Here is a 27,324-nt window from a genome sequence, read left to right as displayed (position 1 = left end):
AAGTTGTGTTTTGATTCTCAGGTCTGCAGAAGACACTTTGCAAGTTCAGTCCTACACTACTTCCTCAGACTGACCTCCTTTTGCAAGTGACTGGTATGGACAGTGTGGATACTGATTCAAAGGTAATGAATCTGTAGGCTGCTTACTTTCAGTAACGTGATTTTTGGTTGATATTGTATCTCCCTGCAAATTCCTCACCGCCTCCCCATTTGGAAATAACTATGGTCAAAAGTTGGCCTTACTCACTGCCAGTTAGCACGTCGGTCTTGTTAGTCCCATTTCCACATCTGAGGGTGCTGGAGGAAAACTGATTTCAGCATGCAACGGTGGCGCCGATATGCAGCTATGTTGTCATGTTCGGGGCAGGACAGAGTTGCAGTGAGGACTGATAGTCCCACCTATCAGCGCTTACGTGCTATTGTAGCTTTTCCAGATTCAGTCTGGTGCCTGAGAGCATTCATAAGGTCAATTTACTACAACTACTTTAATGGCACTTAATAGCAGCCCAGTTCATTTGTTTACTCATTGTCTCAGCCAAGTAATTTTCGTGCCTGTATCTGCTATGAGTTGGAATAATTCAGTGGGCACAATGTGTTTCAAAATTAATCAGGTAGAACCATGCACTTACATATTTAAATTAAAGATTCGATTTATCTTCTATTCAATCAACAATCTAAAAAAAAAGATACAACCCATTGATCAATTGTAAAAACCATGAAACATATTCATGTAGTTAATGTTAATGTTAGACAGACTTATAAAGTGCACTATCACCCCACGGGCATCATGGCGCTGACGTACGCTAACTCAAACCATGCACTTATATTGCAGTGAAAATTGCACCTATTATTCAAAGAAGGTGCCTAAACAGCACTATTATGAAAGAGCCAGGTCTTCAATTTCTACCTAAACTGCAGAAGGTCTTCCATCTGTCCGAGGCTGGTTGGGAGTGCATTCCATAGCTGGGCGGCTGCAGAGCTGAAAGATCTACCTCCCAGTTTTGTTCTTTTAAACTTAGGTGCTTTTACCAATTTACCTGAAGAAGATTGTAAGCTTCTTGTAGGAACATATCATTTAAACTTACTCTGCAATGGTTTAGGTCCTAAACCATGCGGAGCTTTAAAAACAATACAGATAGATTTGAACTGGGTCCTCTGTAGCACGGGGAGCCAGTGGAGCTCATTAAGAGCCATGGAGGCTGATGATCGCTGTGGTTTCATTAGGGCTAACTTAGCTGCAACTGTCTGACTTCTCCGAAGTCTCTCAATCAAATAGTTTGGGGTCTCCAGCAGAAGGGCATTGCAGTAGTCCAACTGGCTCAAAACAACGCTTCTCACTATCTGTGCCCTCGTAGAAATTGGCAACATTGGGAGGATCTTCCTTAGCACTCTTATTAGGGAGAAACGAATCCCTACCATTGTATTTACTTGTTTCTAAGCTCAACCTATCATCAATTACTACTCCCAGATTACGTACAGCTTCAGAGGGTGTCAGGTGCTAATCCACTGCTATTGGCCAAAATATTTCCGGGAGTAGACGTGGGATTTGCTGGGCTGCTCATCATAGAATCTCTGTTTTGTCCCCATTAAATTGCAACAAGTTAATTGTAAGCCAGCATGTAGTGTCCTGCATACATGCATCGACATTTTCCAGTGATAGTGATTGGCCACCTTCCAGTGATAAGATGAGCTGAGTATCATCTGTACAATTCACCAGGCTGACAATATGGGACTTAATATCGGAGATCAGGGGGCTCATATAGATATTAAACAGTATTGGACTGATCCCTGAGGTACACCATGCTGAATGTTGGTGAAGTCTGATTGATATGGGGGTAGTGCTACTGCCTGTTGTCTATTTGACAAGTATGATTGAAACCATTTTAAAGCTGTGACCGTTACCCAGCTTCATTTAAGCCTTGTCAAGAGAATTTTATAGTTTACTGAATCGAATGCAGCAGACAGGTCTAATAGAATCAGTATAACTGGTTGCACCTTGTCTGCACGCATACGAAGTTCATCCAAGTCTGTCACCAGGGCAGTCTCTGTTCCATGTCCCGGCCTAAAGCCAAATTGTACATTCTATAACTTATTATTGGTTTGCAGAAACTACGAAAGTGTTTTGCTGACCAATCGTTCTATGATTTTCACAGGATAGGGTAGAAGGGAAATAGGCCTGACATTTTTGGGACACATAGGGTCAAGGGTAGCTTTTTTCAGAAGTGGCGTTACTGTTGCTTGTTTCCAACAGGCCGGTACCACCCCGTTGCTCACCGATTGTCCGCAGATCTGTTGGAGCAGTGGGAAGAGTTCTGTACCTAGTTCTTTCTAAATCCTACGCAGTAAAGGATCCATTGGCGGGCCTGAGGAAACACTTGATGCTAATCTATTGAATTCCTCCTCTGAAGGTATCTCAAAATGATCGAGTTACCAATTTACCCCAGCCTACCCCTTCCTCCTTCTGAGTCAATGGTGGTAATCCCTCATTCATAGTGCTAAGGTCCTCCGTGTAGTCTACTTTGCAGGCAATCATTTTATCTCTATAATGTTCTAATTAGGTAATATAATTCATAAACACTTGTAATTGAATATAGCCCAACGCATGTTTTTCTGTCATAGCTTTTGTATTAATCTGGAGCATAATGCAACATGAAATGCATTTACAACGTGTAACCTTAATTGCTAGAACAATTAAATAGAACACGATAAGGAAAATTAAATTGATGAATGCATTTCTCGGACCGTAAGAGAAACAACCATTCAGACTGTAGGGGCACAGGTTCTGCTCATTTCCTTCCAAGCACTTTGGGTATTCCACCAGAATTAAACGTGTAACACACTACCCCCTGGATGCAAATTATTATCAAGTTTGTAAATTAATGCAGTTCTCTGTTTTTTCTCAATTGTTATAGGTTGTAACATCAAAAAACAGGTTTTCATTTGATGTACAAGACAGCAATAATATACTATTGTTTGGAAGCTTGGATTCTCACCAATGAAAATAAATATGAACAGAAAAGGAAAGTTTATTTGGTACATTATGGGAAAAATGTTTCTGAAATGATCAGACAATTCAAGTGTATGATAAATGAGACAAAATCTGTTAAAAGGAAATAGCAAAATGCATCTATAAGAGGTTTTTATAGCTGATAAGATTAAACAAATAATACATTGACCAGTTTTTCAAAATAATCTGACAGACACTTATTTAAGAGCAAACTAATATTTACTAATCATAGAACTATGAATCTGAAGTGATTGGTATGAAGTACAGACACACTTCATATCACAAAAAAGACCAGAATGAATTGCCCTCACAAGACTGCAGGAAGTCATGGTGTCAATAAATATCTGGGAGGTAAGCCCTCTGGATCTTCCAATTAAGCCCGTAGAACACATTAGTCGCTCAATTCAGTTTAAATGGATGGAAAGAGGGTCACTGATGCTATATCAACGTCCTCCGAGGTGTGCAAGACTGAACAAACAATAGCTCCGGGTGTGATGCCAATGACAACAACATGCAGAAGCCTACAAAAAAGTCAAATGCTCTGTTGATTTCTGAGAAGGGTGTTCCCACAGTCCTGCTACCTGAACACACCTTGCCAAGCTACAAAAGGGATCACCCCAACCACCAAGTAAGCTTTCTGACAAAAGTGTGAGATGATGATGATGAACCTTTCAATCCAACCTACAATTCGATCTAGCTGTAGGAAAAATGTTTAGCATGCCATGCCTGCTGACATCAAAGGCCTGGATGGCAGGTATAACAGTTGCATCCTGCATCAGTCCTATCTTGAATATTCAAATAATGGGTAGTTGCACTATGATCTAGACTATGATTGTCTTTATTATCCATGCTATGAAGTTGAGTAGAAAGAACCACTGAAGGTGCACGTCCCCCCCCCTCTAAAAGCATAACCCAGAGCTAGCAAAGCTACTTCCCAGTCTTTGATGTCCTCTGTATCTATTCCTTCTTTGCATGAAGAAAATATAGCAGGCAATGAGCAAGAATAAGCTAAGGTCCCAGAAGATGTCATAAGTGTGAAAACGTTGTCAAGATTTTAGCTTCTTTTTGTTTTGTTATACTTCTTTATTGGGTATTAGCCACATCAAAACATAAAACAACGAAGAAGACTGGCACATACCCGCACAGTATCTTCAGTGTTAGTCACAAATGTGCTGGACACCCCTGTAAAGTAACATTCTGCCAGGTAACATATACAATCAATGTAATCAAACTCTCGGAGATTACGCATATGGACTTGGGCGTCAGTTGATACCGAGTAACAGCTACGACAGTTATATTCCTTATAGGGGTGGAGATGACTTATGCAATGCACCACATTCTTAACTGATGGTTATTCACTGCTCAGGGTGGTCTTTCATCACTCTTGTCCTCCTAGCACATGTCCATTGGACCCCAACTACCCCACACTCATCCTGGAGAGACTGGTCTTAATGACGGTGTCTGATTCCGCCTTGGCCCATTTCAGCAGCTCCCATAACTAGTGCATCATGTCAGGCACCATCTTGGCCTTCCAGGACATTGCTATCTGCCTCCTGAACAGTACCAAGATCAAGTTAATAAATCTGTGGAAATATTTTCCCTTTGCTTTTAGGTATGTCCCAGGAGGCAGTATTCAGGGTGAGTGGTATTGTGCAGTCAACTAAATCAAATAACATTTCCAACGCCTCTATCCATGTGTGTTGTAGCACCTGGCAGTCCCTCACCATATGAAAGAAGCCAGCATCCTGGGTTTGACATTTAGGACATTCCAATGGGGCCCACAGGAGCATACAATGAATGTGCTAAGGTTTCGGATAAGTTAGCAGTACAAATCTTGATTGCATCTATCGAAATAGACTCTTTCCCCTGTGATTTAGCGTCTGTCTTTTGTTTATTAGCCAGCACAGTACTGAGGTCAAGCAACCACCTATCGCTTGCCGGAAACTCCGACATATAATGTTATGCGTGCTGGATGTTAAATAGTGCAGTGACCGCGTTCCTTGCTACACTATGCATTTGTGCAATATGCAACGGCGGCGATGCTTGTGGCTCTGTCCTTCCCCACCCCAGTAGGCAATGATGGCATGTTGTATTGTGTTTACTCTAGGAACCGACCTACCAGTATCCCATTGTGTCCCTTAGGTTCAGAAAGTTCCTTAAATCTCCCTCATATTAGAGATCCTCAGTAAGTAGCACCGCCGCTTCCCTCCAGGGGCGTGTGTTGCTGTGCCCTACATTGTCCCTGATTATCAACATGGTCCAGATTGGTATTTGAGGTGTGTCTGGTGGCCTGCCTCTCCACCACATCTTGCACATATTTCTGCCAGCAGCTGCACGCTAATGGCATTGGTCTGGGCTCAGGTGTGCATGGGTGTGCTTTACGCAGCTGCCAGGTGAGAATGTTTTCACCTAGCAAAGTACGTTTCACCACGTGCGTTTCTGCATTTGGGGCTGTCCCAAGCCATCGCATCGCCCACTGGAGTTGTGCTGCTGCATAATAAAGCTCATGATTAGGAGCCCCTTATCTAGTAAGTGTTGTTGTGCCATCTGTAGTGCGACCCTTTTTCTACCTGACCCCCAAATCCAGTCCGAAAGCACGCCATTAAAAAAACACCTGGGAAGAATTAACGGCAATGCTTCAAAACGGTGTAATAGGTGGAGTAATACCAGCATTTTGGCTAGACCCACCCAGCTCATCGGGACCGTGGCTCGAGACCCAGAATGGAATAGAGCGGTGCGCCGAAATTACTACTCTGTCCACCCCTGTTAAGACCGCATCGGAAACATAAATATTCACCCCCAAATAATTAAAGGTGTCAAATTGCCACACAAGCCTGGTAGCAATCACAGATTCTCTCTGATGACCTAGTACCTGTAGAAGTCGGAACAGGCAACACTTGGGCCAATTAATTTTGAGGCTCAACTGCTTCCCAAACTTATTGAGCATCTCCATCTTCTGGTGGAGGTATGCTTGGGCCTCACGTAGATAAATCAAGGCGTCATCTGCATAGAGGGATACTATATCTCATTCATCCAACGCCTATTCCCCCCACAACAGTGCCTTGGTGAATAGCCAGAGTGCCAGGGGCTCCATCTCAAAAATGAGCGTAGATAACTGGAATCCTTGCTTAGTGCCTCTGTGTATTTCAAACCTGTCGGAGATCCTTTGGCCAGTCTTAACCATATCCGTTGGTTTGCTATACAGTGTTTTTACCCATTACAAGTAGGATAGTCCCATACCCAATCTCTCCAGGACTGAAAAAATGTGCGTGCGACCTAGTGTATAAACCGCTTTTTCTTTGTCTAGCGACACCGCCAGATAGGACTCCGGTTCTCCGGGGTTGGTTCCCAACAGATTTAGCAACCGAGGAATGTTCAGAAATGTGTTGTGCTCAGGATAAAACCGTTCTAGTCTGCATAGACCAGTTGTCCTACTACTGGCAGTAGTGTGTTCACCACGATCTTGTCCAATTTTTTATAGTCTAGGTTTAGGATTGAAGGTAGGTGATATTATTGTGCGTCCATTGGGTCAAGCCGTGGCTTGGGGAGCACAACTATTAGAACTTCTCTCTGAGTGTGTAATGGCCGCACAATATCGGACACACCAGGGAAACCAACATTTAATACAATCAGCCATGCTTCTCTCCTGGATTGCATCTTAGTGGAGACTAGATCATGGCCCAGTGTTCTCGATTTCGCCGTTGTTTCGTGGCATGATAGCGACCACTACGCCCTGGCTTTGGTATTGAAGGTGCCAGACTTGGTTATCGCCCCGGACAGCAGCTTCCCCACGAAAATAAACTAATACACTCCAACAACAGAAGAAGAATAAAATGGGGCATCATAAAATAATCACTCGATAAGTTGAGTGCACTCTATGCAGCTGTAGTCTCAGTCCTTCTAGAAATCACTGGTGATGCTGCTTTTGTGGGCAACCCAGCTCCTGTCAAAGTTGAAGAACTACATGCAGGTTTGGCATCCAAACTGGCAGATATATTTTAACCAAAAACGCACCCCAAGACAAAAAAAACGGGTCACTCAATCATGGTTCAATGATAACTGCCGAAAGGCGAAAAGGCCTTGTTAGTAGCCATTAAAGCCAAAGACAAGTTAACTAACTGCAAGCAGGTTTTGTATAAAGAGGCTATCTGTCTAGCAAAGCAGTCCTGGGAATTAAACAAATGGGATGACATAAATTCTGCCCAACTGAATAAAGATATGAAGGAGTTCTGGGCCATAGTCAGAAGGCCATTTAAACATAGATCCGAATATAGCAGCAGAAAAGTGGGTAGACTATTTCCAGGCGCTATATACCACGAAGGTTGCCTCCGGCTCCCACAACGACATACACAATTCCACCAAGGATCCCGCGTGCAGACGCCGGTCCGGCAGATGAGACAATTACTACCCTATCAAGGGCCATCCACAAAGAAGTTGCTGAGATCACCGTTCTTGAAGGCTCAAATGCTATAAAGAAACTTCCCACCGGCAAAGCACCGAGATTAGATAAGCTTCCAGGGGATCTTTTTCAGGAAGAACCAACAATATTGGGGCCCTTACCTGTGGGTATTATTGAATTCCATAAGTATGCCGATCCCTGAAACCTGGGCGGGGCAGGAATTGTTCCAGTTTTCGAAAAGGGCTCTCCAATTCTCCCTGCAAACTACAGACTGATCAGTTAGATCGAGGTCACACAAATACTGTTTGCACGGGTACTCCTTGACAGCCTTCAGAGTTGGATAGAAGATAATCAAATTTTGAGCCCATGCCTAGCTGGATTCAGGAAGAACACTACCACTGTTGATAAAATATATAGACTTCAACCTATATTTTGGAAAACTGTAAGAATGGAGGGTGGCAGCCTCTACTTAATTTTTGTGGACCTGAAAACGGCCTTTGATTTGGTGCCCAGAGTTAAATTATGGGGGGAATTAGAGATATGGGGAATCCCGTCTTGCCTCCTAAACATGCTTATGAAGCGGCACAAAGCCGTCTTTGCCCAATTAAGATCTGGGAAAGGAGGAGAATTAACTTCACGTTTCCCAGTTGACAGAGGAGTGAGGCAGGGGTGCGTGCTTGCACCTACCCTGTTCTGCCTTTTGTCAATGCATTGATTGCCTAACTCATTGAGGTTAAAGATAATGACGCCCCAAAGTTAGCAAACTCAAAGGTCCCAGCAATGATGTTTGTGGATGACACCCTCTTAATGTCCAAGTTGCCGATGGGAATACAGAGAGTCCTGGACAGCTTTGTCATCTTTTGTAACAGGGGACTGGAGATAAAAACCTTGAAGACCAAGTTTATGGTCTTCAACCCAGCTAAGACAACACACCCTAATCTTCATTTAGATTACGTTGTGCTGGAAAGGGTCTCGGTATTTGACTATTTGGGTGTCACCCTGACAGACAGAAAATAAGGAGTGGTGGCCACAAATCGCCAAAGCCAAGGTTAAGTTAGCCCAGACTACTGGAGGAATTGCAAAATTACTTAGAGATTCCTCCTCTAAACCCGCTGGACCTATAGCAGAGATCTACAAGGCACAAGCTAGGGGTGCGACAATTTACGGGGCGAACTTTGGGGGTCATTATTCCTGTAGTCATGTAAGCAAAGTAGAAAACCGCTTCCGAAAACAGATTTTGGGTCTTCCTTCTAGCACCATGCAGCTGGACTTAGGTGTTAGACCAATTGGAGATGAGATCGGTCTAAGACCCCTAACCTTCTGGCGCATTTTGTGGGCAACCCTGGAACTGGCATAGTATCGGTCAGAAACAAAAGAGTTACTGGGTCTCCCTGGGGTAGAAAAAATTGCTTGGTTTGCACATATAAGGGAAGAGTGCAATAGGCTAGGTAAACCAAGTCTCTGGAGTAATCCCGAGGAAGCGTGCTCTGCAATTTCACGCTCTGACCTGGTGAAAATTTATAGAACACATAAACTGGCAGTCATCCATGAGAACCCGGCTTCAGGTCATCTGACAGCCGAATTCCTCACAATAAAAGATGAGTACAAATTTGAGCCCTTCCTGGATAACATTCTACCTTTCTCAGCAAGAAAACTATAAGTCCAATTTAGATTTGGTATCCTTCCACTTTGTGCCTATACTTGTAAATGGTCTAAAACTGCCTTACGTGGGTGCCCTGCCTGTAACCATCAGGAGGAGTCAGAGCTCCATGTTTTATTTTTTTGTCCAGGCTACAAACAGCACTCGCTCATACAGTTGTACAGGAACCTATGGTTTGTGCATTGCCAGAAGGCATTTAGAGTTTTGAGGTTTGGCACCTCTAAGCCCATTGTTTTTGGTGTTTCTCGATTTCTAAATTCAATGTGGCGAAGGCGCTGGACTCTCTTAAATGCATAAACGGTTTTTATTTCTTAACAGTTTAACCCAAATAAAAAAAAGAGAAAAACCTTTTTTAACCTTTTTACTGTTTTAAATCTCAATAATGTAGATGAACAATGTTTTAATTCTCACACTGTCTGTGTATTTTCTTTATCCACAATGCGGGTAGTACTGATTTAATTGGATTTATTGATTCTAAGATCTCTGTTAAGCACTCCTTGGCTCTTCGAAACCAATTAGACTCTCACTGGGCCCATGTTGTGTTTTTCTTCTTCTGTTATTTTTATTTTTTTTTAATTTTTAATTTCCCCCTCTTTATCAATGCATATGCAGTTTCTTGAGGTTAGTGGCCGTGCTCATAGGTTATCTTGGCACATAAAGATGATGCCCATGTACTTTTGTATGATGGATGGATTCCATTTTTTATTAATTTTAAATTGTCAAGATTCCTATTGTATTGTACACATACTTTTATGGTCTTAATGACCGAAATAAAGTTTTTTTTAACTGAACTGAAACCTTTCAGATGTTCAATCAACATGTCTTGTTCTTCGAAAAGATGTCTCTTCAGGCATTGGATTCTTGTGGGAAATGAAGACGTCACTCAGATGATCTCCACAAGAAGTGTATTTATTGCCATCACCCTGAACACCAGGTTAGAGACTGCAAAATGTGTTGAACCTTTTCTCAAAAACTTTGAGAGATAGAGAAGGACGTCTTCTTCTGTGGCTAGGAAAGCTTAAAACCAAAGACAATCCTTAATCTGAGGGGGAGTGATTCCTCACTTCAACTTCAAAGAAAAGAACTAGTGAGGCAGAGCTGGTGTCTCCTGAGGCTGCTAAGGTGTTACAAAAGCCTCACCACACCTCCAAACATGAAGATCAGCCTTCATCTTCTAAAAAAGAACCAGCCTCTCTTAAAGACCAGTCTGTGCCCTCTACGCCTTCTCAAACTACTTCAAAATGAAGCAGGCGTCTATGTCTCTTCCTGAGACTACTTTACCTCCCAAAAAAGATGCTCCGTCGACGAAACTGTTGTCTGTTCCTGCGTCCTCGCAAATCTCTGTCGCCATGACACGACGTCGACTTTTTCGTCTCCTCGACTACGATGGTCATGTTGTCTGCATTATCTCCGTCGACGTTAGTATCTGTGAAGGTGAGACCGTCTACAATTACAACTTTGTCTTCCTAATTGATGAAAAAGAAAATGCTTTTGTCAATGTAATTGTTGTCACCGCTGCGACTGTCTGCGACTCTCAAACGCAAGTCTCTCTTGTCAAAGCAGTTCTAGTCGATGGTAACCTCGTCGACGGTAGCCTCGTCGATGGAACCGAAGATTTCTGATGCAGATCCTCTCTGACGAACCACGTCGACATCAAGATAATCGACTGAAGAACTATCGCCGAAAACTTGTCTATGGCATCCTCGACGGTGGTCTTCTTGACATCGTCGTCGATGCTAGTCCATTCAACGAATATAGCTGCTTTCAAGGAAAAAAGACCTTCACAGGAGGTTGTACTGCCTTTTCACACATCTCCAAGTGAGGTCTCTCCCTGTCTTCCAGAGAAAATGTTTGATCATGGAGCAGATGAGGAAGAATCGGAAGACGAGGGAATGTTCGGGATGGCTCACAGTCCCTCTGATCTTTTCATTAAATGTCAGGATGCTGAGGAGGGGGACTATGTATATTATCCTGAAGGCAACAACCAGGAGAGGCAAACTGAACAATCAATCCAAATGCCTGTTTCTCTGGTTTCAAATTTACAGCATGTGGTAGAGGATTATTACCGCAGATTCCCTCCTTCAGAGATGGCATCTTTAGTTCCACAAGCGCCCATTACACAGCCTTCATTGCTAATTAGACCTTCACCTCCAGTTACCGTGGTACCTGCGGAAACGCAACATCAGGATCAGGAAGTTCATACGATTAATGAGGAGGGAGAAGAAGGAGAATTGGATGAGGTATCCCTTCCCAACAAATGGGATGACTATCAGATCCAGAAACCATTGCCTTCCACTCTACCTCAAATAGATTCACCACCTGAAGATATTGGTGGCTTCCATACCCTCATGGAGAGAGTTGCAAAGAGGTTTCAGCTCCACATAGTGACTAAGCAGGCTGACTGTTTCTTGTAGGATTTCAAAGAACAAACGGAGACAGGTTTGTTCTATTCCTATAGTAGACTTGACATGGCAAGAGGGCTTAAAGGTCATGAAGACACCAGCATCTATTTCTGCAGTCTTACCTAAATTGAAGAAGAAATATAAGGCTCCGGATAACTCGCCTGCCTGCCTTATTGGGCAATCTAAGCCAGATTCTGTGGTTTCACAAGCAGCTCAGTGTGGTGCCAGAAATCCTGCTTCTCCATTGTCAGCCCCACCGGATAGAGATGGAAGACGACTCGACTCCACCTGTAATAAATTCTGAACTATGGTGGCAACTACTGTTAGAGCTGCCCATTCTCTTGCTATTTTAGGCAGATACGACTGCCAAATGTGGTCGGACATTTCACCATATATAGAATCCAAATCTGAGGCTCTCAAGATCCTGCAGGAGGGAGAAAGGATCTCGGCTGAGATCATCAATTGTGCAGTGGATGTTTCTTCCACAGGATTTCGTCACCTGGCTGGAGCTGGGGCCCTGAGGCACAGGGCTGGTTAAAGGCTACTTCGCTCAGACAGGAAGTGCAGACGAAGATAGTTGACATGCCTTATGATGGTGAATCTTTATTTGGACAACACGTTGATAAAGTTCTTCAGACCATCAAGTAGGACACAGATACGGCAAAGACTCTGGGAACTCTACAATTCAAGAAGCAGCCCTTTCGTGGTGCAAGAGGACATGGCTCGTCCTCCTTTCGGGGAGGTTACAGTGAGTACAAACAGTACCAATCTCACTAGGGTAAATCAAGGTACCCATCGTCACAACAGCAACAGTCGTTCAAGCAACCTCCTGCCGCCTCCTACAAACATTACAGAGGAAAGACTGCCTACAGAGGCAGAAATAATTCCAATTAGCAGTGTCAACCGCCCACTGTCGGCCACTGTTCCCACTAACTCAGCCAAGATTGGTGGAAGTATTTCCTTTTCTTCTCCGAATGGTCTGGGATATCAACGGACAGATGGGTTTTGGACATAGTTTCCAACAGTCACACTTTAAAATTCTTAAAGATTCCCCCGAACGACCCTCCCAGAGATCCTCCTCCTGCTCAGCTAAAAGAACTGTTGTCCCAAATAAAAATTACGTTAAAGAAGGGAGCGATCGAAGTGGTACTAAATGTACAGTGAGGGACAAGGTTCTATTCAAGCTTTTTCCTCATAAAAAAAATAAAATCGGGACAGTGGCGTCCCCTTTTAGACCCTAGTTGCCTCAACAAATTTCTCAAAAGCAGTCCTTCCGAATATTGTCTCTTGAGGAAGTGTTTCAATTTATAAATCCGGAAGATTTCATGGCTAGTCTAGACTTTCAGGGTGCCTAGTTTCACATCCCTATCCTTTCCAGACACAGGAAATTCTTACGCTTCAGAGTGGCTGGCAGGGATTACTAATTCAAAGTCCTACCTTTTGGCCTTCGTTCAGCGCCACGAGGTCCTAGCACCGGTGACGGCTCATCTATGTCAGCCTGGAATTCAATTGTCCCTTATCTGGATGATTGCCTTATAAAGGCGAAATCTTTCACAGTGGCAAGCAGTCACACTCAGACGTCTTTCTCTCTTCCAATCCTTGGGTCTCTCAATAAATCTCCCAAAGTCTCAGTTAATCCCCTCAAAGGTGAGAACGTTCTTACGGGCAACCTTGGACACTCATCAGGCAAAGGCCTTTGCCTCACAAGAAAGACTACAAAAGATTCACATGTTGGCAACTTTACTGCTCACAAGAAGGTCCATTTCAGTCTGCAAGTACAAATCGCTTCTGGGCATGTTGTCCTCTTGAATTCCCCTAGTTCCCAACTCACGTCTGCAAATGAGACCTTTGCAAGAGGAGCTGGACAAGCAGTGGCTGCAGATCTCAGGGTCCTTCGACGATGTTATCAGGATAACACCTCAAATGAAAGAAGCGCTCCTATGGTGGACTCACATCCCAAACATAGCGGCAGGCCTATCATTCATTGTGGACTCACCAGGTTTCACAATAACAACCGATGCATCCCTCGAAGGGTGGGGAGCACATCTAGAAGGACTGACCGTGAAGGGAAAATGGGACAGCCACCAACGAACATTACACATAAACCTTCTAGAGTTGAAAGCAATATTCCTGGCTCTGAAATCTTTTCTCTCAATAATATCAGGATCTTCAGTATTAATCCAGACAGACAACACAAGAAGCATGCATTATTTAAACAAGGAGGGGGACAAAATCAACTATGCTATACCTGAAGGCACAGCAAATCTGTCATTGGGCTAGTCAACATCAGATAACACTGACAGTAGTGCATGTTCCAGGAGTGGCCAACATCCTAGCGGATTTATTGAGCAGGTCGATTACAACCAACCACGAATGGGAATTTCACCAACCAATGTTGGATCACATCTTTCGGTTGTGGGGCAAACTGAGTTTAGACCTATTTGCAACCAGTCGGAACCGCAAATGCCAAGTCTTCGTTGTTTGGCAACCCCAACAGGGATTGTACGGGAATGCGTTTTTGATAAATTGGTCAAAGATTTATGCTTACGCTTTTCCTCCGATTCCTTTAGTCCCAAGGGTGCTTCGAAAGATGAGGAAAGAACCCTGGCGAATACTTCTCATAGCTCCCAGATGGCCTCTCCAATTTTGGTTCACAGAACTGTTGCTGCTCCTATCGGAGTGTAAACCCAGGCTGTGGCGCCCATTACAGAACTTGCTGACAATGAACTGCGGCCAGGTATGCCATCCGGAATCCAACATTTCTGCAGTTAGCACGTTTGCTCCTGAATACTATGAGTTTGCCGACCTAGTTATACAGCCTGACTGTCGGGAGGTCCTAGCTAATGCCAGAGCGCCCTCCACTATCAAGACTTATAGACTCAAGTGGAAGAGATTCTGTCATTGGTGTGCAAGCTCTGAAGTGCACCCTATTCAGTCTTCGCCAGAACAATTCCTGCCTTTTTTCCTTCAACTGGCAAAATCTGGCCTTTCTCATTCTACTATTAAAGTATCCCTTGCCACGATTTCGACGGCAGAATGGATCACAGTCTCTTTGGTCATCAAGAATAATAAAACAATTTTTTAGAATTGTTTAGAATGTTCACTCCAATTAGGCGTCCACCTCCGCCTTGGCATCTCAACATTGTATTAGTGCAACTTATGAAAGCTCCCTTTGAGCCTATTTATAATGCTGACCTTAAATACATTTCATGGAAAACATCACTTCTACTGGCTCTAACTTTAGCTAGACGAGTAAGCGACTTACATGCTTTCACTACTCAACATCCTTTCCTCCAGTTTACTAAAGACTCCATTATACTTTGGATAAATCCTACCTTTATTCCTAAGGTCCCATCGGATTTTCACTTAAACGAACTAGTCATCCTAAAGACTTTCTTCCCTAGTCTACAAACACCAGTGGAAAGGGCCTTACATTCCCTGGATGTTAAGAGATGTATAAAATTGTACTTGTAGAAAACAGCCTGTATCTGTAAGGCTGATCAGCTTTTTGTGGCTTATGGAAAAATCAGGAAAGGATATCCAATGACTAAGCAAACTATAGCATGTTGGATTTCCTGTGTGATCCAGTTTTGCCATCAGCAAGCAGGAAACCTCTACATTCAACAGTGAAAGCACATTCTACGAGAGCAGTCTCCTCCTCCACAGCTCTGTTTGCCGGTGTGCCTATTCAGCAAATTTGCAGAGCTGCAACTTGGTCCAGCAGGCACACTTTTACCAAGCATTACTGTCTGGAAGCTGCAAGTAATGCCGATACAGCTGTGGGACAGGCGGTGCTACGTAATCTTTTTCAATAAGGTGAGCCTCTATCCTTCCCACCTTACTTTAAGTTTTAAAATTGCTATGCTCAAGGTCACTATTATTCTGTGCATATGCATTGCCAGATTATCATATATGTATATAAATATATAAATAAGTGATACATAAGTGTGATATATACTGGGTGATATACAGGTTTCTTTCGTACTCTGTGCACTACATACGTTCTTGTATGAACATACATACCTATGTGATAACTGCTATCTACTCTGATTCAAGCATGTGAATCTATGAAAGATACCCCAATACTGGAGAAGAAAATTAAGTTATTTACCTGTAAACTGTGGCTCTCCAGTATTCGTATCTTTCATAGATTCACATGCGACCCTCCCTCCTCCCCATAGAGGCTCCCCTGTTTTATTGTACGTTTATACTACAATTGTGCTAGAAAATCTGAGAGCCTAGCGCCTCTGTGGAGAGAGTTCTAGAGGGTGCTGTCACCTGATTAACTGGAGTTTGGACCATACCGAATGACTAGGTTGAGATAGTAAAGTGAATGGTTTTGCTCTATTGACTTTAATGTTCGAGTAATTATTTACTGCTTTTTATGTACCGTGGGTCTCCCACTTCGACGGGGAATGATTCAAGCAAGTGAATCTATGAAAGATTCCAATACCAGAGAACCACAGTTTACAGGTAAGTAACTTATTTTCTTATCTGGTATTATCACGTGAAACCAATACTGCGTGTAATAAAAGCCGGACTCATGCCATTGAAACCACCGCGTATTGTTGCATAATGCAACACTCAATTGACTCAGGACGTATTCATTCTCTAACCACTTGTCACATGGCATGTACTACAATACCATTGAGCGTTTCCCGAAAAATGCTGGAATCTAACCCAATACGTTCAATGTTAAATATCACGGTACTGTGAGGTTTTTGGGCCGATGCAAACCTATAACTAACAAAAATGTCTCCACCTCAGTAATACAGTAACCCGTGGTGCGTGCCCTATGTCACCCAGCCTCATGCTCCCTTTGAAAACTAAATTGCATTGTCAGAGTGAAATTCGGTGTACAACTGGGAATACATTAATCCAATACATGTACCATCAATGCTTTAGCCTTTCACACCACTCACATTCAATATCTAATGTATAATGTTATGACTACTTTTGATGAGAAGATTAGAAAGTTATATCTTGGTGAAAATGAATAGCCATGTAGGTTAATTATTGAGTTCATTTTAAATACAAGCTATTATGGCTGTGTTGTTACTGAAGCCATGTTATAAAAAGCAAATCATATCCATCTTATCATTGAGTCCTTTGGGTGATAATGCATTCAATCATTTAATCTAATATATTTATTATTGTAATAATGCTCTGGTGGTATCATGACCTGGCTGATTTTTAATCATCTCAATTATTTGAAAACGTAATTGTAAAATAGTATGTTGTGCTTCTTGCCAATGTACAGCCAGACTCAATCAATCAATCAATCATACCATTTGTAAAGCGCACTACATACCCGCGAGGGTCTCAAGGAGCTGGGTGGGGTGGGGGTGGGGGGGGACGCTGCTACTGTTCGAAGAGCCAGGTCTTGAGGGGTCTCCTGAAGGTTAGGAGGTCTCTGGTCTGCCGTAAGTGGATGGGGAGTGTGTTCCACGTCTTGGCAGCAAGGTGGGAGAATGATCTGTACATAGTCCGAAAAAAAGAATTGATAGTGGCTGTCCAGGTAAATTGGCAAGTCTGTACCAGACTCTCACAATATTTTTCTAGTCTTGATGTCTTGGAACTACCTACAAGCATGTCAGAATGGTTAATTCTAACTTAAAAGTTAAATGATATGGCTTCCCTGATTCTGAATATTAAGAATTCACGAAGGCAACTGTTTATTTATTGTGCCTTAAGTTATTCTTAGCTTTATATGTCTTTGATACATGGCACCTGAAGTCTACAGAAAAATAGCCAAACATTTAAGAATATTTTTCCAAGTAACTACTTTTATTTAAATGTGCTCTTCATTTACATAGTTTCTTTACAGCTTCTTACAACAACCTATATTTGTGTTTTTAATGTAGCTTCATCATTATTTTATGTCCAGGGGTTATGCCATGCCTGTAGGGTATTTATTTTCCGGACCTTTTCCATGCTAGCTGTTTTCTGTATGCAAATGGCTAAACCTTAAATAAGTGTTTCCGTTAAAATATATCAATTGTGTTTGTCCCTTGTTAGTTTGCCACCTTTTAGACCAGGAGCGACAGCAACACAATCAGTTGAAACACACTTGGCAGAAAGCAAATGACCAGTTCTTGGAGTCTCAGAGACTGATGATGAGAGACATGCAGCGCATGGAGATAGTTCTGACTTCTGAGCAACTCCGTCAAGTGGAAGAAAAGAAAAAGAAAGAACAGGTGATATGAAAGTCAGATGTTTAACTTTGCTTGAGGAGTCTGTTCTGTCTCCTTCAACTAAATTATTGTGAAGTAATGTACTCCTTATATTGCATCCTGGTGCCATACTTGTCATTTGAAATCCCAGCATAGCAAACCAAGCTGTCTAAATGTCATAATTAGTTCAACTGACCCTGAATGAGTCTCAGCATCATATGTTCTAATCAGATAATCTATTATATAGTCTATGCAATGCATTTCCTGAATGTGAAAAACCCCAAAATTAATACATAGTGCATTATCCTCCCCCCCTCTACAGCGACTCCTTTGCTTCCTACCCATTACTTGCAAATAAATATCAAAGCCTTAACCTATTCACTGAAGGAAAAAGAGGAGGACAAAAAGTGTTGGTCTCTGCTGGGAAACCAGATCATCTCCCAAGAAAATGATTCCACTCCCCTCTCTCCCTGAATAGGAGAGATCATTGCAAATTACCTGGAAGAGAAGCATCAAATAATATATAGAATTATAGACGGGTCACAGTTAATTGCGGGGATGTTTTTCACTGTGAAGTTCTGAGTGACATCAAATAGGTAATTTGAGCTTCACTCTAGTTGTCTATGATGTCACTTTCACAACCCTGAGTGGGGGATAAAGCCTGTGGCAGAGGAGTTATGGGGGGGCATACATAACATCCTTTGTTAGCTATCACTGTTCTAAAGGTGTAAATAAAACTTACCTGTCATCCTTGACCAACACCCACCACCTTCTATGCCTACCTTCCCTCTGCTGTAGATGTGCTTTCTGCTGTCATTCAAGGCAGAGAAGCCGCGCTGCGCTGCCAGGATCTCAGGGAGGCCCTGTCAGACTGGCCTAGGAAGCCTTTGACATCACAACAGGGAGTAACCCGTTTTGTAATCAATTGTTGCTATGTCATAGCAGTGGGTTATGAGATCCAGAAACTTACATACACTAGAGGATCTCTGAGAGCCATATATAACTAGTACAGGTACATTGCCTATAGTTCAAGAAAGGAGGATGAACTGAATTCCAAATATTATTCCCAAAACATCCAACCACTCCACTCTGCAAAGGCTGTTTCAGAAGAGTCACATGTTACTTAAGTAACAAGTGATGGAAAGATTGCCAAGGTATGATAGTAACATGGGAAGGTGTTAAAGTATTTTCTGGTTCACAAAAAGGTGCAAATAAATGTAATGTACATTTTGGACCCACCACATGCAAACCAGTGGTCGAAGAAAGAAGCCGTAAAGATGTGTGCTATTGACCTCTAAAACATTTTCAGATTTGTATTCAGAAAGCGAAATTTCATATTCAGTGTCCTGCTATTTAGCCTCAGGAACTTGCAGAGCATTATCTCCAAGTACATGGACCTTGATAGCAGAGTATCTCAGAAGAATGAGGATTTTTGGCTTCCTTGATGGGTGACTACTACGGTTTTGCAGTAAGTTCAATAAGTACAGTATATCAGTACTTCTACATTGAAGTAACACTCATTTAAAGCTGGGTCTGAACATTAACTACTGCAAGTCATCATGTCTACTACACGGGAGGGATGCTAAATGCAAAAGAAATAAGAATGTATCCTTCAGGGAGGGAGTTGCCAGAAATGCCAGTCTCTGAGATCTAACAGTGAGTAACCTCTTGTTCAGGGTTGGTGGCCTCTTGCATATTTATCGTACCCAGCACAAGATGCAAAATAAGACTGATGCATCGAGGAACAATTAAGTCATTGTTCAGATCACATTAAGTCATTGTACAGATCACAAGGTCACTGTTTTTCCAAAACAATCTTCTGATTGCTACAAATGTGCCTTGTGCATACCATTTCGTCTTACTGTCAGTAAGGGATCTTGGATGCGCACCGAATGTAGAACACCATTGCATTCTCTAAATTGTCTAAACATCTTACTTTGTATCTTACCATTATCAATATGCTATTGCAGATTTAAGAATTCTACGGTTTTACAATGATGAATCATTCTGACTGTACATCATATGTATTGGCATTTAGGAACGTATAATCAACAAACGATTGTTCCTTACTACCAGTCCATATCATGATAAATTTGTGTTCAGTTCAGCTCTTGGCATTTCTGCTCCAGGCGTGCTCCTTTTAATACAATCCAATGAAAAGGTTGGCATAGGAGTTGGCAAACCTGTAGCCTATTGTGGTGCCCTGCTGTTGATGGTGCATCTGCATGTTGTGCAGAAAGGCAATTTTAGATAGAATGATGTCCACCGTTTTCAGTACCATGACCATATGTTCATAACAAGTGGGTTTGCGGGGCCCCAAACACATTAGAAAGCTGTTATTCCAAATTCTTTCTTAAAACGGGTATATCAACATCAGATTTGTTAAGTATGTCCTTACTATCTTCTTTAAGAAGTGGAACTCCCTGTTAATATAACTGATATGGGGGAAAGGGCGCCGCCGGGTGGCCCTAGCGACTCCCCGCGGTACATAGACTATCACTACCGGGCACGAAACCAAATCCGGCCCATTCCATCCTGGTGAAAGTAGCAAGGTCTTGAATGCTCAGACTCCACCGTCTCTCCCGCGCTAAACCATTGTATTCCCCATGCTACCACTGGCAGGACTGCCCAGGGGAGAGATCATATCTGAAAGAAACACGTTAGTTAGATTCCTTACCTTAGGATAACACCCAGGCGTCAGACTGGATCCGGAAAATTTTGCGTAGCAGTACCCTTGCGCGTCGTAGGCGTCGTCTGCGGCTCCGCGTCCGTCGTCTTTGGCGCCGGGATGACGTCGTCGGAATACTTAGACACCACCCTCGCCCGCTGATGTCAGTTCTTCTTTTTTACGCGCCAGCTAAGCGCAGGTCCGGAGAAAGCAGTAGCTTAGTCATTTTTTGACTGAAACTTTTTGATCTTTTTGATCTCTTCTCGAGTCTTCACGACTCTCTGTGCCGGTAGGGAATGCCTAGGTGCAAGCCCTGTACCGACTGCAGGGGTTACCGATCCCCACCGCCGGTGCCTGTATTGCCTTGGGGCCGACCACGACGACCGGTCGTGCCCAGACTGCCTGGCCTTGACGTCGAAGGCAAGTCCTCAGGTAAGAGGCCATCGCTCTTCTGACTCCCCACCCCCGCAGGTGCTGCAACCAGCGCCATACCCGCCGGTCCCTGGGCTGAACACGACGCCGGAGGAGATCGAGGCCTTCCTCATGGCCATGAGGTCCCTCTCTCCTCCGTCGGGTCCCGCGGTGCCTCCGGGCCCCACGGCCCCGACTGGGAGTCCAAGTGGGCCGGGTGCTTCGGCCGCGGCGCCGTCGGGTGCTTCGGCCCCGGTGCCGTGTGCGACTTCGGTCCCAACGCCGCAGGCTCCCGCTGGAATCGGATCCGGGTCGCCGCTTGTCGACCTCACGACCCCGCCGGTGTCGACCCCCAGGGTGTCACCCCCGGCGCCATCCCCCCACGACGCCGTCCCTGATCCCTCTCTCGGTCCGCATTCGACGCCGGCTGAAGAGCCTCTCTTCTTTGATCCGGCTCCATCCTTTGACCCTGAGTTTCAGGAGATGGAGGACAAAGGGGCTTGGGAGGGGTCTGAGGACCCTCTGACACGTGAGTGTCAGTCCTTCCAGGACTGGACAGAGGAGCTAGGGGAGGCCAGTGGTCTTGATACCTCCCCTGACACTGGCTTTGTCTCCCCTCCTACCGTGGCTACGGAGGAGGGGGCTGCTTATAGTGTGGTGCTGATATGGGCAGCCAAGGCTTTGACGCTTATGCTCCCCGTAACTACTGTGAGGTCTAACATCCTCACTGAGGTCCTTAAACCGCAGACTGGCGCTCCGGAGCCTTTACTGCCGTTTAATGAGGCTCTCATGGACGTCCTGTTGGGCACCTGGTCCAGGCCTGCTACAGGCCCCCTTGTAGAGAGGAACGTAGCCAGGCGCCACCGCCCAGCTCTGGGCGGCCCTAGCTTCCTGTCCACCCATCCCACCCCCGAGAGCCTGGTTATCCAGGCCTCTACTTCCCAATCTGCATTCCCGACTGCACCCCCAGATCGGGAATCTAAAAGGTATGAACAGTTTGGTAAGAAACTGTTTTCATCCCTCAGCTGTGGGTTGCGGTCACTTAACACCGCTTGCCTTTTGGGCTGTTCTACCCACTCTCTCTGGGATACGGTAGCGGCCGTGCTGCAAGAGTGTCCGGAGGGGGCCCGGGCAAAACTCGCTCAAGCCCTCGCGGAGGGACGAGACGCAGCTCGGTATTCTATACGATGTGGGCAGGGCGATGTCACCGACGGTTGCGGTTCGCCGCCACGCCTGGCTGAGGTCCGCCATCTCTTCGGCTGATGTCCAGAACACCCTCATAGACATGCCGTTTGTTGGCAGCCACCTCTTTGATGGCAAGGCAGATCATGCGCTTCAACGTTTCAAGGACTACAGGGCTACGGCCAAGTACGGGCCTCTCGGGGCAGCGTCAGAAGTAGTCTGCCTTTCGCTCCTTTCGTGACCAAGGAAGGAGCTCCCCTTCAGCTCCTGCCAGCCACGGGCCACAGTCTAACATCCAGCGCGGCGGCGGATGTGGTAACCGCCGTGGCGGTGCCAGGGGACAACGGCGCGGCCAGCCCACATCCACTCCCGCAGCATCCGCCTCAAAGCCCTCCTAGTCCAAGCTTTCAGGCCCATTTAACGCCAGTAGGGGGCAGGTCCGCCATCACCTCCTTCACTGGCGTACCATCACTTCGGACAGGTGGGTGCTGCAAATCGTCCGAAGGGGCTACTCCCTCCCCTTCGAGGCGACCCCTCCAGCCATGCCACCGCAGTACGACCAGGTGTCGGGGGATCACTTGCGACTTCTGCAAGAGGAAGTATCGGCCCTCTTGGCCAAGGGGGCCATCGAGCGTGTTCCTGGGCCAGAAGTAGGGCGTGGTTGCTATTCCCACTACTTTCTGGTTCCCAAGAAGGGCAAAGGGAGCCTACGCCCTATCTTGGACCTACGGAACGTCAACGGCTTCCTCCGGAAGGAGAAGTTCAAGATGCTGACTCTGGCTCAGGTCTTAGCTGCCCTAGACCCCGGAGACTGGATGGTAGTGTTGGACTTGCAGGACGCGTATTTCCACATCCCCGTCCTGCCGGCCCACCGTCGTTACCTGCGGTTCATGGTTGGCCACGAGCACTTCCAGTTCACCGTGCTCCCCTTTGGCCTTACCAGCGCCCCACGGGTGTTCACGAAAGTGATGGCGGTGGTCGCAGCTTATCTGCGTAGGTTAGGTGTGTCAGTCTTCCCCTACCTCGACGACTGGTTGTTGAAGGCGGGCTCGCCCCAGACAGTCGTCAGCCACCTTCAGACTACGGCCGACCTCCTGCACTTGCTGGGGTTTTCCATCAATGTGCCGAAGTCACACCTGTGTCCCTCTCAAAGGCTCCTCTTCATCGGAGCGGTTCTGGATTTGCCGCAGTTTCGGGTTTATCCTCCCGAACAGCGGGGGATATTCAGGCTCTGATTCCGATCTTTCAGCCTTTATCCCGAGTCTCGGTCAGGTTGACGCTGCGGCTTCTGGGGCTGACGGCCTCCTGCATCCTTCTGGTGCATCACGCCAGGTGGCGGATGCGGGCTCTGCAGTGGGACCTGAAGTTTCAGTGGGCCCAGCATCAGGGCAACCTGTCCGACCATGTCCGGATCTCGGAGGGCACTGCGAGACAGTTGCATTGGTGGCTCATGGACCGCGATTGGGTCAGCGGCAGATCTCTCTCCCTTCCCCAACCGGAGCATGTTGTTGTGATTGATGCGTCACTCCTGGGCTGAGGGGGCCACATGGGAGAGGCGGAGATCAGAGGCCTCTGGTCTCCGGCGGAGTCCCGTCTTCACATCAACCTTCTGGAGCTGCACTGAAGGCATTCCTTCCCTCTGTCTGTGGAAGTGTAGTGCAGGTGTTCACGGACAACACCACCGCCATGTGGTGCTCCAACAAACAGGGCGGGTGGGGTTGTGGACCCTATGCCAGGAGGCTCTGCGCCTCTGGCAGTGGCTGGGACATCAGGGCGTGACCCATGTGTTGAACACCAGGGCGGACGAACTCAGCCGTCGGTGCATGATGGATCACAAATGGCGTCTGAACTCGGACGTGGCACAAGGCCTCTTTCAGCGATGGGGAGAGCCATGGTTAGATCTATTCGCCACAGAAGAGAGCGCGCAATGTCATCAGTTCTGCGCGTTGGAATTTCCAAGGCGGCACTCGCTTGGAGACGCTTTTCGTTGCGAGTCTGTTGTACGCCTTTCCGCCTATACCACTTCTGCCCAGAGTGCTGAAGAAGATCAGGCGCAACCGGGCCCAAGTCATCCTTGCGGACTGGGCACAAAGATACTGGTATCCCGAGCTACTCAGCATGTCAGTCGATCCCCCGATTCGTCTGCCTCTTCAGGAGGACCTTCTGTCGCAGCAGCAGGGGACGGTCCTTCTCCCGAACCTGTCCAGTCTCCACCTCCATGCGTGGAGATTGAGCGGCGACAGTTGAGGCCATTTGACGTGCCTCCTGAAGTCTGCGATGTCATTCTGCCAGGCGTCCCTCCACAAAATCGGTATACGCCTGCAGGTGGAACAAATTTGTGGCATGGTGCACAGCAAAGGCTGTGGATTTCACTCTCTGCCCCTCTTTCTGAGGTTCTCCTCTTCCTTCTTTCTCTTGCCCAGCATGGCTCTGCTCTGGGCACTATGAAGGGCTACCTCTCTGCCATTTCCGCCTTCTTAAGGCTACCTGATAAGCCCTCTTTGTTCAAGTCCCCTGTTGTAAATAGGTTCTTGAAGGGCATCACTCATCTGTTTCCTCCTGTTCCTTTCGTGATGCCGCAGCGGGACTTGAACCTTGTTCTAACTTATCTGATGTGTGCTCCCTTTGAGCCACCCCATAACTGTCCTCTTCGTCTTCTCACTCTTAAGACTGCATTCCTGGTTGCCATCACCTCTGCCAGGAGAGTGAGTGAGCTCCAGGCCCTTTCTTCTCAACCTCCCTTCATTTCTGTCCATCCGGACAAAGTTGTGTTGCGGACGCGACCCTCTTTCCTGCCCAAGGTAGTCACAGACTTCCACATCGGGCAGTCCATCACCTTGCCCACCTTCTTTCCGCCTTCGCATCCCTCGAAAGAGGAAGAGAGGCTCCACCGTCTGGACCCATAACGTGCGCTCTCATTCTATCTGGATCGCACACGCCAGTTCCGGGTGGATGACCAACTCTTTGTTGGTTACGTGGGCGCTAAGAAGGGACGGGCGGTGCACAAACGAACCATCTCTCGGTGGGTCGTCTTGTGCATCAAGATTTGCTACTCTTTGGCGAGGAAGGAGCCTCCTGTTGGGCTGAGGGCCCATTCTACTCGGCGGCTACTACTGCCCTGGGCCGGGGAGTGCCCTTGCAGGACATCTGTCAGCAGCTACGTGGGCCTCGCTGCACACGTTCGCAAGACACTACTGCCTGGACAGCCAAGTTCGGAGAGATGGCTTCTTTGGCCGTTCTGTTTTTCGAGACTTTCTGGTGTGATCTTGGTTCCCAGACCCACCACCGGGGTTGGTATTGCTGGGGTATCTATTCTAAGGTAAGGAATCTAACTAACGTGTTTTTTTCAGATGAACAAGTTACTTACCTTAGGTAACGATATATCTGTAAGAAACATTAATTAGTCAGATTCCTTACCGCCCCACCCATCCTCCCCGTTCTGCGAACCGATATCTAGGGTTAAGGTCATCCCTTTCAGGGCCCTAGATTCATGGCACCAGTGTCGGTTTTTATCATGGCTCTGCGATCTGACGCGGAAAAGCTGTGTATAAGAACTGACGTCAGCGCGTGAGGGCGGCGTCTAAGTACTCCGATGACGTCATCCCGGCACCATAGATGCAGACGATGGACGCAGAGCCGCAGACGACGCCTACCGACGCGCAAGGGTACTGACTAATGTTTCTTACAGATATATTGTTACCGTCCCGAAACATGCGCGTTTGTCAGAATAGCAGTGATACTCACAGAAGTGGAATCACTATTTACGGAGGGCCAATTAGCCACCTTTTAGAGTCTAGTAGAGGGAAGTGGACTCCCACCCTGGGCAGTTTATCCTGCATACGCAACTCATTAACGACTGTGGGAAAACGTTAAATCTGATTGATGGATGGAGAACCTCAGACACACCCCACTATGCATGCGATATTAAACATGGGTACAGGACACCACCTAATCACATGGATTTAGAAATCCATCATTACGCTGACTGCCTCACCGCTAACTCTGCTCAGAGAGAGATGGGAGGAGGAATTTGTTCGGGCACTTCGCGACAAGAAATGACCCACAGCCCTAGAGCACCATAAGAAAGTATCGCACAACCAGCGCTTCAAGAATATTCAATTTAACATATTACACCAAGCGTACCTCACCCCACAGCGGCATAAGCGATTTTATCCTACAAAGAAGTTTGAATGCCCCCGCTGCCACCAGCCCAGCGCTACATTCATACATATGCTTTGGGCATGCCCCGATCTACATTCCTATTGGACCGAAATACACACCACGTTACAGGCTACATTACAGGCAATCACGGGCCTGACAAACCTTAACACATGGGAGGCGTGCGCCCTGGGAATATTTAAATGTAAAAAAGAACAGGAACACGATTCGCAGTATTAGCTATTCACCTAGCAATACGCGACATCACAATGCACTGGCATTCTCCTACGGGTGCCCCGATAGAAGCCTAGAGAGGGGCAAGCATGGGATGCAGCAGAAGAGGAAGCAATTAGACTAGAAGAGGTTAAAGGGATACGCCGTAACCCAATCTCAATTCCATTTGCCCTAACTAACCTTTAAAGTTGCCAGGATACTTTTTATGTGTCTAAAGACACCGATATGGCCCACATCTCGGAAAAAAAAGAAACTAGTCAGGCTTGGTCGAGGTCACCCTTGTCAGATAGGTTTTAGGTGAAGTCTGCAAGAGTCGAGGGAGAAGCACAATAAGTGCAACTGAAGCTTCTCAACATCTAGACACTCCCGCTTCAGGGAAAGATCACCCATTCAGCAGTCTCAGCACCTAACTCGGTCTACGATATCTGACTCAGACCATGTACTGAACTTGGAGTCGATGCAACCTAACTCCCCTGGCCATCTTCAATTCTAAAGCAGGTGTTAATGTTTAAAGAGACCATACTTCCCATTTACAGGATCATTCCTGCTCCCACTGATATGCCTTCCATCTTCCTGGACCCATTGTGCCTCTAGTCGGACTTCTACTGGGGAGAGATCTTCTCTGGTCCTGACTGACTGTCTGTAAAATCAGCCTTTTCCAACAATGTTCACCCCTACATTGCAGGCCCTGCCTCCTGGTCCTCTGAGCGCCAGCATTGAGACTGGCAGCACCGGCTCTGCATCAGCTATTGACTCTGATCCAGAGCCTTCTTTAGCTGGGGTCTGTCAAGTATTGAGGTGCACACTACTAAAGCAAATACTGGGGATACGTGCTCCCTTCTAGTTTCTGTCTGAGCAACAGTACTTACAGAGGATAGGGGACCTTTATGGATAGGTTTTGGGTGCCATAAAAAGTCTTCAATATGTCCTACTAGATGGGGATGTCTATGAGGCCCATAATTTTCTTACACCTCATTATACGGATTCTGTTTTTTTTATCTCGATTTGCAAAATTCACGTGGCTTGGATAC

At 45.9% G+C, this 27,324-nt stretch overlaps 1 protein-coding gene across 2 annotated transcripts in view; it reads left to right on the top strand.

The window, feature by feature from the left end:
• The window catches only part of RABEP1 (rabaptin, RAB GTPase binding effector protein 1), a 919,122-nt gene that overhangs the window by 387,229 nt on the left and 504,569 nt on the right, over positions 1 to 27,324 (top strand). For both annotated transcript variants that reach the window (XM_078679701.1, XM_078679700.1), the window contains exon 7: positions 17,486 to 17,664. In XM_078679701.1, coding sequence (XP_078535827.1) covers positions 17,486 to 17,664 — 179 coding nt within the window. The remainder of the gene's footprint in view (positions 1 to 17,485; positions 17,665 to 27,324) is intronic.

This window comes from Lissotriton helveticus, chromosome 3_1 (assembly GCF_964261635.1).
Source record: "Lissotriton helveticus chromosome 3_1, aLisHel1.1, whole genome shotgun sequence".
In the NCBI taxonomy this organism is placed as follows: domain Eukaryota; kingdom Metazoa; phylum Chordata; class Amphibia; order Caudata; family Salamandridae; genus Lissotriton; species Lissotriton helveticus.
The sequence above is the reverse complement of the archived record's forward strand: the minus strand, read 5'-3'. Positions and strand labels throughout refer to the sequence as shown.